General features: G+C 44.8%; 1 protein-coding gene across 1 annotated transcript in view; it reads right to left on the bottom strand.

Moving 5' to 3' along the window:
- CACNA2D3 (calcium voltage-gated channel auxiliary subunit alpha2delta 3) overlaps positions 1-15,287 on the bottom strand; it is a 931,343-nt gene that overhangs the window by 2,488 nt on the left and 913,568 nt on the right. The window contains exons 38-39 of the mRNA XM_006143064.2: positions 1,023-1,135; positions 739-821 (exon numbers count right to left, since the gene is read on the bottom strand). Of these exons, the coding sequence (XP_006143126.1) occupies positions 739-821; positions 1,023-1,135 (196 nt within the window). The remainder of the gene's footprint in view (positions 1-738; positions 822-1,022; positions 1,136-15,287) is intronic.

The raw sequence follows: 15,287 nt of genomic DNA on the forward strand, positions 1-15,287 counted from the left end.
AAGCATAGAGTAAATAAGACATTAGGGACTGGGACCAGCAGTTAGCATAATGGCTATGTTGCTGGACTCCCATGTAGTCGACCGCAGTTCAAGTCCCGGACCTGGTGGCTTAAACTCACACAGGGCATGTGCGTGCATACCCAAGATCTCGGGAGGAGAAAGGAGGAGAAGGGATTGTGGCTTGGCCATTCCCCCTGGGGGTGATTTCTTGCTTTCTGTCTCTCTGTCTCTGTCTTTCTGGCGAGTGCATGCACCGTATAGCAAAAACCTCCCTCCTCCCCCCAAAAAAAGACATTAAGGACTAAAAGTAGAGAACTTTAGTCTTTTTGTATCTTTTTTTTTAAGCTTTTTCTTTGCTTGTTTTTTTTTTTTTTTCTATAGGGGGTGTGCACTCACCCAAGAGACTGACAGAAAGCAAGAAATCACCTTCTCTGGGGGGGTGGGAGTGGGAGTACATGGCAATCCCTTCTCCATTCTCCTCTCAGAATTTTAGGCATGCATGCACATGCTCCCAACATGAGTTTTAAACCGCCAGGTCTGGGATTTGAACTGCAACTGACCACGTGGGAGTTCAGCACCATAAGCACTATGCCACCTCCTGGCCCCCTGTAGCTTCTTTTATTCTTTCATTTCCTAAAAAGTATTTTCTCACAAGTACACCTTGGAGTTGTTTGACCATCATGATATTCTCTCTGTACACTTGGTAGAAAAGAGAGCAGGAACAGTTCTCAGACTCACCTCAGGATGGAAGCCATGACAAGACTCCGGACGCCTTCTGATCTTCTGGGCCTTTAAACGTTCGCACTTAAGGGATTCATTATGTTGACAGTAGTTAAGGCACATTTCCAAGGATTAATTTTCTCGCTCTACATTTTAGAGGTCAAATTTTGGCACTGAACTTCCTTAACAATCTCCGAGAGTGGTGAGGATATACTTTTCCCCTGTGATTGCCCCCCTATGTTTCCTTACTGTTGATCCCCCTTACCGGAAAAAACTGACTGGCCCTCTGCACAAAAGGATATACCTGATTTCAATGGGTGCCATGGTGATGGGGGCCACGGACTCACAGAGGCAGCTGCTGTCCACCACCACCATGAACAGGTTGCTGCTTGGGATCTGCTGGATGACAAAGGACCTGTGGAAACAAGAGGCAGCAAGACAGTGGGTGGTCATTTACCGTCTCTCAAAGAGCTATGAGGAAAGCTTTTCCCTGGGGGGTTACAGCTGTAATACTGAGTTGTGGAAAAGTCATGACGGGTTTTTGCATAGAAACAGAAAAATGCGTCATGATGTTTTGACGACCCAATGTTTTGTACAACAGGTTTCAGAGATGCTTTACTACTGCAGTTGCCTCCTTTGATGAGGCTCTTCACAACAGCTGTGGCCATGCACAGCTCCCCTTGGGAAGACTGAAGTTCACGTGCACAGAAGAGCAGAGACAGCTAAGTCACCTCAGTGTCCGAGGTGTAAGAAGAGAAGCATTGCCAATCCTCTATGAAGGGGTTTCCTGATTCACAGGGTCCATTCTATAAGATCTAAGGCCCTAGATAGCGCTCTGATGCATGGCTGGCCATGCAGTTCGAATCTCAGCTCCTGAGCCTTGGAAAACTTTGGTTATGACCCAAATCCTGACAGGATGGAGAAATGGAGGAGAAGGAATCTATGTGACCAAGGCCCATTGGGAGTTGCTTGGCCCTCCCTCTCGGAGAACACACTTAATCTGGCAAAATTAGAGAAAGGTTCTGACCTTCTGGATCCTTCATTATAGCTAGTCTATTTGAAGTAAATTTGAAAATGACTCCTCCTAATATTAACCAATAAATAGAAGTGAAAAAGTAATGCCACCATATAAATAAGAGAGATTTAATAAGAGAGATTACTCATCAGAGAGGAAGGAGGAAGGAAGGAACTTTCCATCTGGCTGGTATGCCGTTACTTCACACCCTGCCTGACCAACCGGAGGATGGTAGGAGGCTACCTGCAGTCCAGCCTGTGCTTCACTTGGCACTACACCCCACACCACCCCAATCTCCTCGAGGGGCTTTACACTTGGCCTGCGTGCCTTCACTGGCTCACCCTCTGTCTGCAGCCTGGCCTATGCTTCCCCCAGTACCCCACCCTGCACCATACCAGTCTTCACTGGAGCTAGAAAGGAAGGGATTTTTGCATTCAGACTGAAAGCAGTTTGATACCTCACTGTCTGCCCTAATAAAGTAAATGGCCATCTGCATCCTGGCCTGTGCTTCAGGCAGTGTCCCATACCACACCAGTCTCCTTGGAGAGAGGATGGGTGGGACTTTGCATGTGGCCTGCATGTCCTTTGCTCCCTCACCATCACCTCACCAGCCAGAACAAAGTAGGAGGCCACCTGCAGTCCAGCCCATGTGCCAAGGGAGGTGTGGCCCATGACTGTGCTACTTCCTCATGTTCCACCTCCCAAGCTCAGCCCACAGCCCTATTTTGGCTGGAGAGTTTGGGAAAAGAACAAGCCACTTAAAGATTCTGGGGCTCTGGAAGAATTCTCCCCCAACACTTCATCTAGTTAAGATAAGAAAAACACCCCTCTGAAATTCTGAAACACTCATAGGCTAGGAAAACTGACATGGAGCTAACACACACCATAAGGAAGTGCATGAGTATACAGCTGCGGCAACCTATCCAAGAAATGTAAAAGGTGTGAACACTTCACCACATACCTAAAAATCAAAGCAGAGTCCCCCCACCCCCCAAATATTAGAAAACTCGGTATCTCTCCCTCAAAGGAAAACAGTAACTCCCCATCAACAATGGGAAGGACCTGAGAAATCACAGAAATGTCAGAAACGATATTCTTAATATTCATTGTAACAAAACTCAATGAGATTCAAGGAAAAAATCATTCCAGGACTTGAAGGAGGAATTCCATAGTGACACCTTAAACAAGAAACAAACAGAACTCCTGGAAGCGAACACAATACAGGAAATCATAAATTTTCCTTGAAAGTGTTAACAGCAGATTATACCATGCAGAAAAAAGGGAATCTCTAACCTTGAAGACAAAACACCCAATTTAGGTTAAGCCATCAAAAAGTATGAAAAAATAACCATTGAGCAACCTAATAGCCACATAATGGGTATCCCAGAAGGCAAACAGTCAGTTAAAGGCATAGAAACTTTCAACATAACTTGAAATGGGCCTCTCCAAGGCACATCACAGCCAAATTGGTAAAAATCCAAGACAATATTCTAAAAATAGCAAGAGAGAAACACCAGTTAGTTACAAAAGTTACCCCATTAGACTTAACACCAGACATCTCAACTGAAACAATGTAGGCTAGGAAAGAATGGGAAGACATATTAAAAGAAAAAAAAAAAATCCAGCCAAGAATACTTCACCTACCAAGATTCTTCTTCAATTGTAAAGGGGAAGTAAAATCATTCCCTGACTAAACAAAACAAAACAAAACAAAAACCTGAAAGACTTCAACACTAGAACAGCGCTCCAAGAAATACTCAAGGGAATACTACATCATGAAAACTAAAATAGAAATCAAGGACCACAAAACAACTAATATCAGGGAGAAATCCAAACATATCCATAGTAATGTGGATTAAATTCCAACTAAAAGATACAGATTGGCTGAATGGATTAAAAAATAGGAACTCTGTATGTTGCTTACAAGAAACACACTTCCTCGATTAGGACATACACAGACTGAAAGTGAAGGGACGAAAAAAGTCATGTACTGCAAAACAGAAACCCAGAAATGCCTTGAGTCATGATACCGATATCAGAAAAAATAGACTTCAAGACGAAAATGGTAAGAAGAGACAAAGGGCACTATATAGCCTTAAAAAAAAGTAGTTCACTAAGATGGTATTATAATTATAAATATTTATGCATCTAAGACCAGAGCATCCAAACACATAAAAGAAAGACTGTTAGGAGAGACTGACTGCAATGCATTAATTTTTGGAGATGTCAACTCTCCACTGTCACAAATGGACAGGAGCTATGTCCAGCATCTTCTCCAACCGCAAGAGAATTAAACATGAAATCAACGACAGAAAAAGCCCTTAAAAATACATTAGAAAAAAATATATATGGACACTTAACAACCTACCTCTGAATGACTTCAAAACTACTGAAGAAATTAAGAACCAAATCAGAAAATTTATTGAAACACATGAATCTTTGGCACACGCTCTGAGGTTGACTTTCAGGCTACTGGGTCTGGGACTCAAACTGCAGTCAGCCGTGTGGGAGTCCAGCGCCTTAACCACTAGCAGGTGACCCTGCTAGCCCGTCATGTTCTCTTTAAACAGCATTTGATAGGAGCAAGGAGTATGAATTGTCTCTTGTTACAAAAGAGGAAACTGGAACTCAGGATAAGTAAACTCTTCATCGTGACTATATAAGACAAACTATACCCATTGTATAGCTGGGAAACAGGAACCAAGGTACCTCCCAGAGCTGAAGTTCAGACCCAGAGCAGCAACCTCCAAAGCCCAGGCCCATGCAGCTCCACGGCCCCATGTGACAGCAGGCTTGCTTGTATGCAGTTATTAGCACTCGAGCCCCTTGCGGCGGATCACTCAGTACAGCTCAGTGAGAACCAATGCAAGAAGATACTGTTTTTAACGCATATACCATGACGTCCCACAGCAAACTTCTCCTCTTTCTTTCTCAAATCCTAGGAGATGAAAAGCTCTGCTTGCTCGCAGCTACACCGGGGCAGAGAAAAACCACCTCCTACAAAGGATTTGTCAGCGGAAAGATTAACTGCTTTTCCATATTTTAAAGACTTACTGTCTGCTTATTAACGTAGTGCTTCGGAGGGGCCTGGGCAATGTTAGCTGTACATTTATGTGCACGGCATGTATTTATGGCCTGGGGTGCAGGATGAACTTCATAAAACACACCTCCAGCCAGCCGGGTCCAGCAGCCAGGCTGACGTCAAGGTGCAGAGAAGCTGCGCCTGGTGGGGTTCCTGGGGCTGCCCAAGGTGAGGAGGGAAATGCCTCCACAGAGAACCACAGCGCTCCGTTGTTCCTGAGCAGGGATCAGTCAAGATGTGTGAAATAAATTAGGTCCTCAAGGGAAAGGGAGTTGGGAAGAGGGAAGCGATTTGGATGTGTCCATTGGCCGGAACTGAAATAGCCCAGTCCTGCCTTGCTCAGTGGCTACAGGCTGAAAAAGAACTGGAGGAAAAACTGATGTGATTTCAAGACAGCCTGCCCTGACTAGTAACAGAGACTACTGGCCGCACACTCTGTTCCCAGAGGACGCCCCGACCACGTGGTGAACACCGTCTCTATGCTTCCTCCCTTAATGCTCACCCCGAACACACACACAGAATGAGGAGGAACTGAGATAAGATGCTCAGGGGGCCACGGGACTGCACTCTGGAGGATCCAGGCTGGCTTGCCTTTCGTCAGATGAGTACAGAACTGTGGTTTAAAACACAATGGGGCATGGGGTCAGCAGATGGCATAATGGTTACATTGCTGGACTCCCAGGTGGGCTACCACGGTTCGAGTCCTGAACCCAGAGGCTTAAAATTCACACCAGGAGGGTGTGCGTGCATGCCCAAAAGCCCAAAGGGAGAATGGAGGAGAAGGGATTGTGGTATAGCCATCCCCTGATTCTCATTTCTGTCTCTCTGGCAAGCACAGGCCCCTCCCCTGTCTTCACGTGGTAGGCTACAGGTGGGTAGGCAACACTTCCCAACCTGCTTGGTAAGAGGAGGGTTTCCAGCTCCCACACAGTGCCCACTGGACGGCTGCTCTCTCTAGAACCTACGTATGGCCTTGCCGTCATATTGTCTCCCTCCCAAATCTTGCGCTACAAGAAAACCCTCACTTGACGTTCAGTTTGCATCTTCCCAGTAAATCTATTCATGAAAGACACCCTGGACAGATCAGGGAAACAGCAGTGCTGAGGGGTAGGTTTAAGAGGTGCCTAAAGACACTTGGCAGAAGAAATCCCATCCCTGAAAAGTCCTTACGCGAACAGAAACAAGCACTTATCCATGAGTCAAATTTAGCATCAGAACAAAACAAAAGACTCAGGGCAGTCTCCTTAGAATCAAGAGAAGGTAGAGGACAGTTTTACATTTAGGTTTTTTTTGTTTTTTCTTTAGGTTTTTGCCATAGGGCACATGCACTTGCTGGAGAGAGACAGAAAGAGGGAAAGTGAGAAATCAAGCCCAGGGTGGATGGTTTCTGGCAATCCTTTCTCCTCCAATCTCCTTTTGTGATTTTGGGCATGCATGCACATGTGCCCAGCAGGATTTCCAAGCCACCAGGTCTGGGGGTCAAATTGTGGTCAGCCATGTGGGAGTCCAGTGCCTTAACCACCATGCCACCTGCGGGCCCTGCATTTTAATTCCTTGTTCGTTTTTTATATTTTTAAGACCTCTTGCTTCAGCCTCCCAGCTTGGACTACAGGTGTGCACCACCATGCCTGGGTCTTAGCTCACCTTTAAGGACACTTTTTCCGCGCTCTCTGAACAAGCAGACCACATTTTGATTTTTGCAGTGGGCCTGGTAAATGACGCGGCTGGCTAGCTGGCCTCAGTTTTTGGCATCCCTTCTAACTGGTCTCCCTGCCATGACCTGCTCTGGAGGTGAAGGGTCCGCCCCAAGTACAAGGCTGACCCCTCTTCCTATACTTTTCCAGAGCCCCCTGGAACCTACCCAATGGTCTGCAGGTGAGTGCAGCAAACAAGGCCTTCAGCGATCCTCCTGGCTCTGTCTCCAGCCTCATTCAAATCCCGTATCTCCTAGTCCACCTTCCCTCCCAGCACTGAGGCACACTGACCTCCCCGGAAGTCCCTACCTGCACCATGCTTCCCCCACAGTGCTGGGACACAGATAGGGCAGCTTTCCTTAGCCTTAACCGCTCATCATAATCCCATGGGGAGCATTTTATTTTTACCTTGTTTTTTTTTTTTTTTTTTCCAAGGGATGCTCAGGCATACCTCAAACAAATTACATTAGAATCCTTGAGGAAGGTTCCAGGGCATTGTGGGGTCTTTTGATTTTATTTTGTAGCTCCTTGAGTGACTCCGATGTGCTGCCAAGACTGAGACCTTATAGAGTAGTGGGTCTCAACCTTGATAGGCTGACAAATAACCCGAACATCTTGAACTGTGGATTCCGTTCAGTAAGGCTCGGGTACAGCCCAGGCCTCTGCCTCTCTCACCTGCTCCCAAGTAATGCTGATTCCACTGGCTCAGGGACCAGCAAGTCCCTGAGTACTGAAGCTGCTCCCTTCACACCCTTAGAGAGCCCCGGTTCTAAACACCTGTTAAATGTCATTTCTTCCTGAAGCTCTCTTTCGCAGAGGGAAGTATGTCCTCCTTCTTCTCTGTCCCATGACAAGTATCGCCCATTAAAATACAGACACTTACACACGCTCGTGGAATTAAAGGCTACAGCTGCACTACCACCCTGGAACCCTCGCCTCAGAAATGGCTGGACGGAGAGACGCCAACACTCCAGGCTACGTTACGGATGGTCTGAGAACTGTAAGCTTTGGGGCATGAAGAAAATTCTCTTTTGGTATCACAGGGGGACACCTGGAAGAGTCAGCCTCTAGATCAGCTAAAAGTGAAGTTCAACAAGAGGCCTTTGTGAGTGTTCGCGTGGGAGCACAGGTCGGACGCACAAAGGCAGGAACAAAACACAGACACAGACGAATGAATGGTTTCCCAAACGGCGCTCAAATCAAAAGCCGTGAGCAGATGCTTCAGATTTCAGGAGCTGCTCGCCCACCACACTGCTGCCTCCCACGGGCCTCTTGGTGTAGCCGATTCGACAGGGTGATGGCAAATGACAGAAATTGATTTATTCAGCAAATTAACACACTGGATAAGCAGCTAGTGCCTGCCCCTCCCCCCCAGCTTTCTACAGAGAACGAGGAAGATAGCCATTTGGTTTTTTTAATTTGGGCAACGTTGTCTCCAGTTGGATTTCTGAGAACAAGGCATAGACCTCCTTTATCTTTGGCTTCTATACCACTGATCAATACTGAAGCTTATTGAATAACAATGAAAAAAGAGTGGAAGGTATAAATATAATTAAAAGTAAACACAAGTTCTTGAGAAAATTAGTTTTACGGAATATAGTAGAAAGTTGAAGCAGCCCAGCATGACTATCACAGTTCTTTTTTTTTGAAAGATTTTTTTGCTATAGGGTGCGTGCGCTCGCCAGACAGATAGAGAGAGACAGAGAGACAGAAAGCGAGAAATCTCCCCCAGAGGGGATGGTCACGCCGGAATCCCTTCTCCTCCATTCTCCTCTCGGGATCTTGGGCACGCATGCACATGTGCCCGGCGTGAGTTTTAAGCCACCAGGTCCGGGATGCAAACCGCAGTCGACTATGTGGGAGTCCAGAGACATAGCCATTATGTCAACTGCTGGTTCCCGACTATCACAGTTCTTCAAGGTCCAAAAATCTCTTTGCTTCTTATTGATTTATTAAAAAAAAGAAAGAAAGAAAGAAAGAAAGAAAGAAAGAAAGAAAGAAAGAAAGAAAGAAAGAAAAAGAAAAGAAAAGAAAAGAAAAGAAAAGAAAAGAAAAAGAAAAGAAGAAAGGATGGCTCTGCCCAGCCATCTGTAGAAGTTCGTCTTTGATATCCAAGCTTCGTCTTTTGGTGCCAATATCCTACCCTTTGGGCAGGAATCCACCCTTCCTCCAGGCACCCAGGTGCTTGTGAGGAATTACTCCTGCCCAGGCATGTTGTCCACATCTCAGCCGATGGGTACACTACTTCCCTGAACCAGCGGGTGCAGAAATGAGCCATGAGCCTGTGATTTCACTCAGACTGAAACCCACAACTCTTACCTTAACTTCTAACACACGAGAACAGGGAAGCTTTCAGTCTTGGGAGCCATGGACACACCCTATGCTCAGGAATGGAAATGGCCACTGGGAAACGCCTGGATACAACCTGGGTCTTGCTCCTAACCTTTGGGAAACTAGAGTGAGACCTCGCCTACAGCCTGTGTCCCTGGCCTGTCCCTTTATTGTGGAAGCTTTCTTGAGTTGAGCCTTGGCATCTGTAAATGAAAGCTGCTATGCTCCTAAATGTCACAAAATGACCATTCCATTGCCTGATCACCTCGCAGTCGGAAAACGGAGGCTCGAGGGAGCTGAGTCGTGGAACTCATCCGTGAGGCTCCCTCTAGGTGAGCCTCAGTTGGCCTGGCCAGTGCCGGCCTGGTACAAGGCTCTCCCGCTCTGTTGCACTAGCGTGGGAAACGTGCTGTGTTTTCACAGTTAAGATCTAAGATGAAATGGGACCTGCATGTTCTCTTTGTTATACTTATTTATTCAAAAATGTACACAATAGACACACTACAACATTCCGTGTGTGACTTGCTGATGGCAAGAGCACACGAAAAGCCGACATGATGCTTTGTCTGCAGGACACAGGGTCCCGCCGTGGTACTTGATATCGCAGACAGAATGCATCAATAGAAACCATCATCATAACAACTTCGACTCCTCCTCAGCTCTCGGAGGATTTGTGGAGATTTATGGTGCCGACCCAGAGCTTGAAAACAACGTGGGTAGAAAGTTCTTTGGCATTGTCAGCCTGAGACAGGTGGCAAGAAGTGGGACTTTGTGTTTGAAAGCTGGGGAGAGTGCCCCATAGAATGAAAAGCGAGTGGGACCCAGTTTCCTTCTCTTATCCCAAAGAAAAGCAATCTCCAAAGAACTCACCACAAAAGATAGTTTTTCAAAACTTGGCTATTATTTTAGCTTTTCACAATTGTTTTTTGTTGTTTCTATTTTTCTTTTTCTTTTTTTTTTTTTTGTACCAGGGTCTTCAGTAAATCCTCTTAATTATGACATGAGCCATTTTCTTCTAATCCCTTAAGAAGGGTAAGGAATTCGTTAAATATGTTCACTGGAACTATTAGTGTCTTTTCTTATAAGTAATGACAATAATAGCTAACATTTATAGAGTTATTTACCCAGTGCCAAGAAGTTCCCCTTTGATCTTCACACCAACTCAGAGAAACATCATTGTCTCCATGTTAGAGATGAAACTATTCAAACTTGGGGAAGTTAAACAACTTCTCCAAATCCTGAAAACCATCAGGCATAGACGTATCAAAACTCAACAAAGTCAGGCCTGCTCGACTAAACTCTCGTTCAACCCTTAGGACTAATCGCCATCATGATCCCCGTCATCCTTGGCCCCATTGTCGCAGTCATCACCGACCACTTGTGAGTGCTGACCATACCCAGGCCTTGTGTGAGGGTCTTTTAGCTACAACTGACATTTCACAACGCTACATACCAGGTGGTATTGTTTCCAAGGTAGGGAATTTAAGTCTTTTCATTTGGTCTTATCTAGGTTTAAATAGCACAGGAGTAGGTGTCAGGGCCTTGGTCTGGATTCAAGAAATCAGACTTCAGAGCCTGTCATCTTACCCATTACACAACAAAATCTCATGTGAGGGACCAGCAGTCTGCATAACTGGCTACGTCGCTGGACTCCCACGTGGTTGACCGCGGCTCAAGTCCTGGACCTGGTGGCTTAAACTCACACCGAGCGCGTGTGTGTACGTGCCCAAGATCCCTAGAGGAGAATGGAGGAGAAGGGATTGCGGCGTGGCCATCCCCCATGGGGGGTGATTTCTCGCTTTCTATCTCTCTGTCTCTGTCTCTCTGGCAAGCATATGCGCCCTATAGCAAAAACCTCTTAAAAAAAAAAACTTATATGAAAATGTGTTTGGGCACAGGACTGGTGAACTGAAACCAGAGAATCTGTCCATAGATTAAAGGGGCCGATTGAAATTACCTTGGACTCCCACTTTTTTTTTTTTAAAGAATTATTTTATTTATTATTATTTTGCTATAGGACATGTGTGCTCACCAGAGAGAGAGAGACAGAGACACCACGTCCGAGACTTGAACTATGGTTAGCCATATGGTCCAACACTTTAACCACCATGCCACCTACTGGCTCCTAGGCTTCCAGTTCTAATTTCCCACTTTCTAGCTTTTACCTAATCTTCCACAATATCCATGTGAATCATTGGGTTCATTTAGCAAAATAGAACAGCATCAAATGAACCATCAGGAAGCCTGAATAAACTCAAAAGCACAAAGAATTCATTGGGGAGTTAAACATCTATGTTTACATGAAGTTCAAGAAAACAACTGGGGTAAGTCTGAGGCCACAAAAGTATTTTCTTTATATCCTTATTCCATAATCTTTTTCCTTTAATTTTTAAAAAACCTTTCTAAACTTTGTTGTTAATAACTAAGATGCACACACACATTAGCCTAGGCCTACACAGGGTCTAGATCATCAATATCACTCTTCCACCTCCATATCTTGTCCCTTGGGAAGGCCATCAGGGGCAATGACGCAAGACATTGTCATCTCACTCATTGAAGAAATAATTTTTCTTTTTATTTTTAGAGAGAGAGTTTTGCTGTAGGGTGTGTGTACTCACCAGAGAGACAGAAAGAGAGAGACAGAAATCAAGGAATCACCTCCACAAGAGGAATGGCCATGCTGCAATCCCTTCTCCTCCATTCTTCTCTCAGGATTTTGGACATGCATGTACATGTGCCTGGTGTGAGTTTTAAGACACCAGGTCCAGGACTTGAACCACAATTAACTATGTGGGATTCCAGTGATGTAAACATTATGCCATCTGCCGGTCCCAATAAACTTAGTTCTTAAAAAGTTTTATTGGGGCCGGCAGATCGCGTGGTGGTTAAGGGTGCTGGACTTCCACATGGTGACCCGCTTCAAGTCCCGGACTTGGCAGCTTGATTTCTCATTTTCTCTCTCTCTGTCTTTCTCACTCTGTTCCTCTCTGGTCAAAATAAAATTAAGAAAGAAATAAAGTTAAATAAAATAACTCTTCACAAAAAAATTTATTAAGACTTTCACAGTGAATTTTCTAGGGGATTCTTTTTTTGCCTCCTCTTCACCTGCAGTTTCCTTTTCTCTTGCTTCTGCAGTTCTGCTTTTCTGTTCCAGTTCCAGCAATTCCTAGGCAGTCAGTTTCTCAAGAACCACCTCTAGGAGCTCTCAATGCCATCTTCATCCACACACGAAGCAAGGTTGTTTGTCATCTCAACCAGAGTCTTGTAGATTTCTGTAATCCCCTCATCCCCAGTAAATCCTTTGAAATCATGAACAAACCTCTTGAGTGTCTTCTTCCCAGCGTCACTCATATACTCGTTGGTGACACCACCTTAAGCCCAAGCAAAATTCTTGATGCAGTCACGGATATAACCCTTCTAGAACTGCACTGATGTCTTCTCATATCTTCCTCAGTTGCAGCAACAGCCTGGGCAAAGATCCCCTTTAGGTAGCAAGGCATTTTTTGTTTTTTTTTCAAGAGATTTTTTGCTATACGGCATATGCGTTCACTGGAGAGACAGAGAGACAGAAAGCAAGAAATCTCCCTGCAGGTAGGATGGCCATGCTGCAATCTCTTCTCCTCCATTCTCCTCTAGGAATCTTGGGCATGCACACACACGCACCTGGTGTGAGTTTTAAGCCTCTAGGGCCAGGACTTGAACCACAGTCAACTATGTAGGAGTCCAGTGATATAACCATTACGCTATCTGCTAGTCTCAGTAGCAGGCTTTTTTTTATCGAAGTTTATTTCTTCCGTGAGGCAAGAAAAAACAGAAAGATACCTCCAACAATGTCTTCACACTGCTGCAATCCATTTGTTTGGTCGTTTTTTAAGTTTGCTATAGAGCCCTCACTCACCAAAAGAGACAGAGAGTGAGAGAGAGAGAGTCAGAGTGAAAAGTCACCCTCTGGGAAGGATGACCATGCTACAATCCCTCCTCCTCCGTTCTCTTTTCAGGATTTGGGCAAGCAAGCACACGCACACACACACAGAGTGGATTTTTTTTCAACCCACCAAGTCCAGAACTCAACTGTGCAGTCTGCCATGTGGGATTCAGCACCTTTACCATCACCACCACTGGCTGGCTACACAATGTAATCCTACCCCCAGCCTCAGCCAGCCAGTTTAGCAGGCACTTGTGCACACACAGCCAGTGTGCACAAGAACTCAGGATGCAAACATGGAGCCTCCCCTTATGCCCTATGTATCATGGAGCTGCATTACTGCTGCCCACTGCGGCTGGCTAGCACGAGGCTTTAAAAGCTGCTATCACTCTCTGCTTAAATCAAGGGGTGGTGTCTGGAGGGAGAAATGCCACTTTGATAGTAAGAGGAAGATTAGCAGTAAAAGGAGGATATGTGAGTGCATTATCAACTACAGGCAAAACCTTGAAAGACATGTAGTTCTCCAAATAGCACTTCTCCATTTCACTGGTATCGCAGCAATTCCAGAGGGCATCTTGGAAGAGGAGTGGGCCATCAGTGACTTCTTCCTGCTCTGCAGTACACTAGTAGCATTTGTTTATTGATATGCTTGAAGAGCTTGGGCTCTCTGTGCCATATTGAAATGGCTTTCAATTTTTAGCCTGCAACATTCCCCCAACAAGATTCTTATCCCATCCTTAAGAGCCTTGAAATCTTGCTTTTCTTATGGATGAAAGTCCTTTCAGGCATCCAGAATGGGGAGGTGTTGTTCTCACTGAAGATTTGCTTTGTACTATTCCTCTATAATCAGCTTATCTAGAGTTTGCAAAATCTCTTCAGCTCCCTTCACCCGAATATTCACAAACTCACCATTTGCTTTCACATTCCACAGTCAATAACAATTCTTGAGTGACTTCAACCGCCCAGAACTAGCAATAAATTCAATGATGCAGTCAGGTCCAGCCTTTTCTTTCAGCATCACAAACATTTTGCTTTGGCCTTGACTGTCTCACAGTGCTGAGAGGGTTACACTTCTGTGTCTGGTCTTTCATCCAGGTCATCAGAAGTCCCCCCACATCTGATATAGGCCCTTCCAAAACTCTTATTATTCTCTTTGCCTTTAGTGAGGAAGATTCATTGATGGCTTCCATCACTTCATCCTTGTTTTTCAAGATCGTAGCTGGGGGAGAATGAGACTTGACTGCAGAGCCATAACCATCTCCGAGTTTCTGCCTTCTTCATTCTTACTCACTTTTCATTTCATTTCGGGGTCCATCACTTGACATAGCCTCTCACTGGCAATATGAGAAGTGGCTTTTGTATGTTTAGGGGCCCTGATGAACAAAGCAACCTGGGATTAAATTGAGCACAGGAGGAAATGATGCAATGAAGAGACACGGTCAAGGAAGGATGTATGAGGCTGCTGCTGGCCGAACAGCATGCTGCTATACTAAACTTTTTTCTGTCTAAGTAGGAGTGCACTCTAAAATAATGATGAAAGTATATACGTGATAGTAAATACATAAGCCAGTAATGTAGTCCTTTATTATCTAATATGTACCGTAGATAATTGCATGTGCTGTGCTTATATAACTGGCAGTGAGGTAGGTTTGTTTACACCAGCATCACCACAAACATGTGAGTAAAGCATTGCACCATAACATAAAGATAGCCACAGGGTCGCTAGGCAGTAAGAACTTTTCAGTTGGATTATAATCTTATGAGACCACCGTCATGAATGTGGTTCTTTGTTGACCAAATGTTATACAGTGCATAACTATACTAGTAACAGTTGGTAACTGCAATGAAAAAGTATCAATTATAACAGCACTGAAGGAATAGGAATTGCTTAGGCATAATTCTAATACAACATATGAAAAATCTGGAAAGTATAAAATACTGATAAAAGAAATCTAAGAAGGCCAGGATCAGCAGATGGCATAATGGTTACGTGACTGGACTCCCACATAGTTGATCGTGGTTCAAGTCCTGGATCCACTGGCTTAAAACACACGCTGGCCATGTGTGCACGCATGCCCAAAATCCCAAGATGAGAATAGAGAAGAATTGTTGTGTGGTCATCCCTCTTGAGGGGCGGTGATTTCTCACTTTCTGTCTCTCTGTTACACTCTGTCTCTCTGTTATGCTCTGTCTCTCTGGCTAGCGCACACACCCTATAGCAAAAATCTCTCTCAAAAGAAAGAAAGAAAGAAATCTAAGAAGGCCTAAATAAATGGAGAGCTATCCCATGTTTATGGATTGGAAGATTCAGCAGTATTAAGATAGCAATTCTCCCTCAACTGAGCTATACAGTCTACTCAATTTCAAAAGAGATCCCTGCAAGACTTTAAAGTTAGAAATTGATAAACTTGTTATGAAATTTACAAGGAAAGGCAAATGTACTGGAGTTCAAAAGACATTTTAAGGGGGAACCAGCAGTTAGCGTAATGGCTATGTCGCTGGACTCCCACGTCGTCGACT

Source organism: Tupaia chinensis, unplaced genomic scaffold (genome assembly GCF_000334495.1).
Source record: "Tupaia chinensis unplaced genomic scaffold, TupChi_1.0 Scaffold000091_1, whole genome shotgun sequence".
NCBI classification, from domain to species: Eukaryota; Metazoa; Chordata; class Mammalia; order Scandentia; family Tupaiidae; genus Tupaia; species Tupaia belangeri.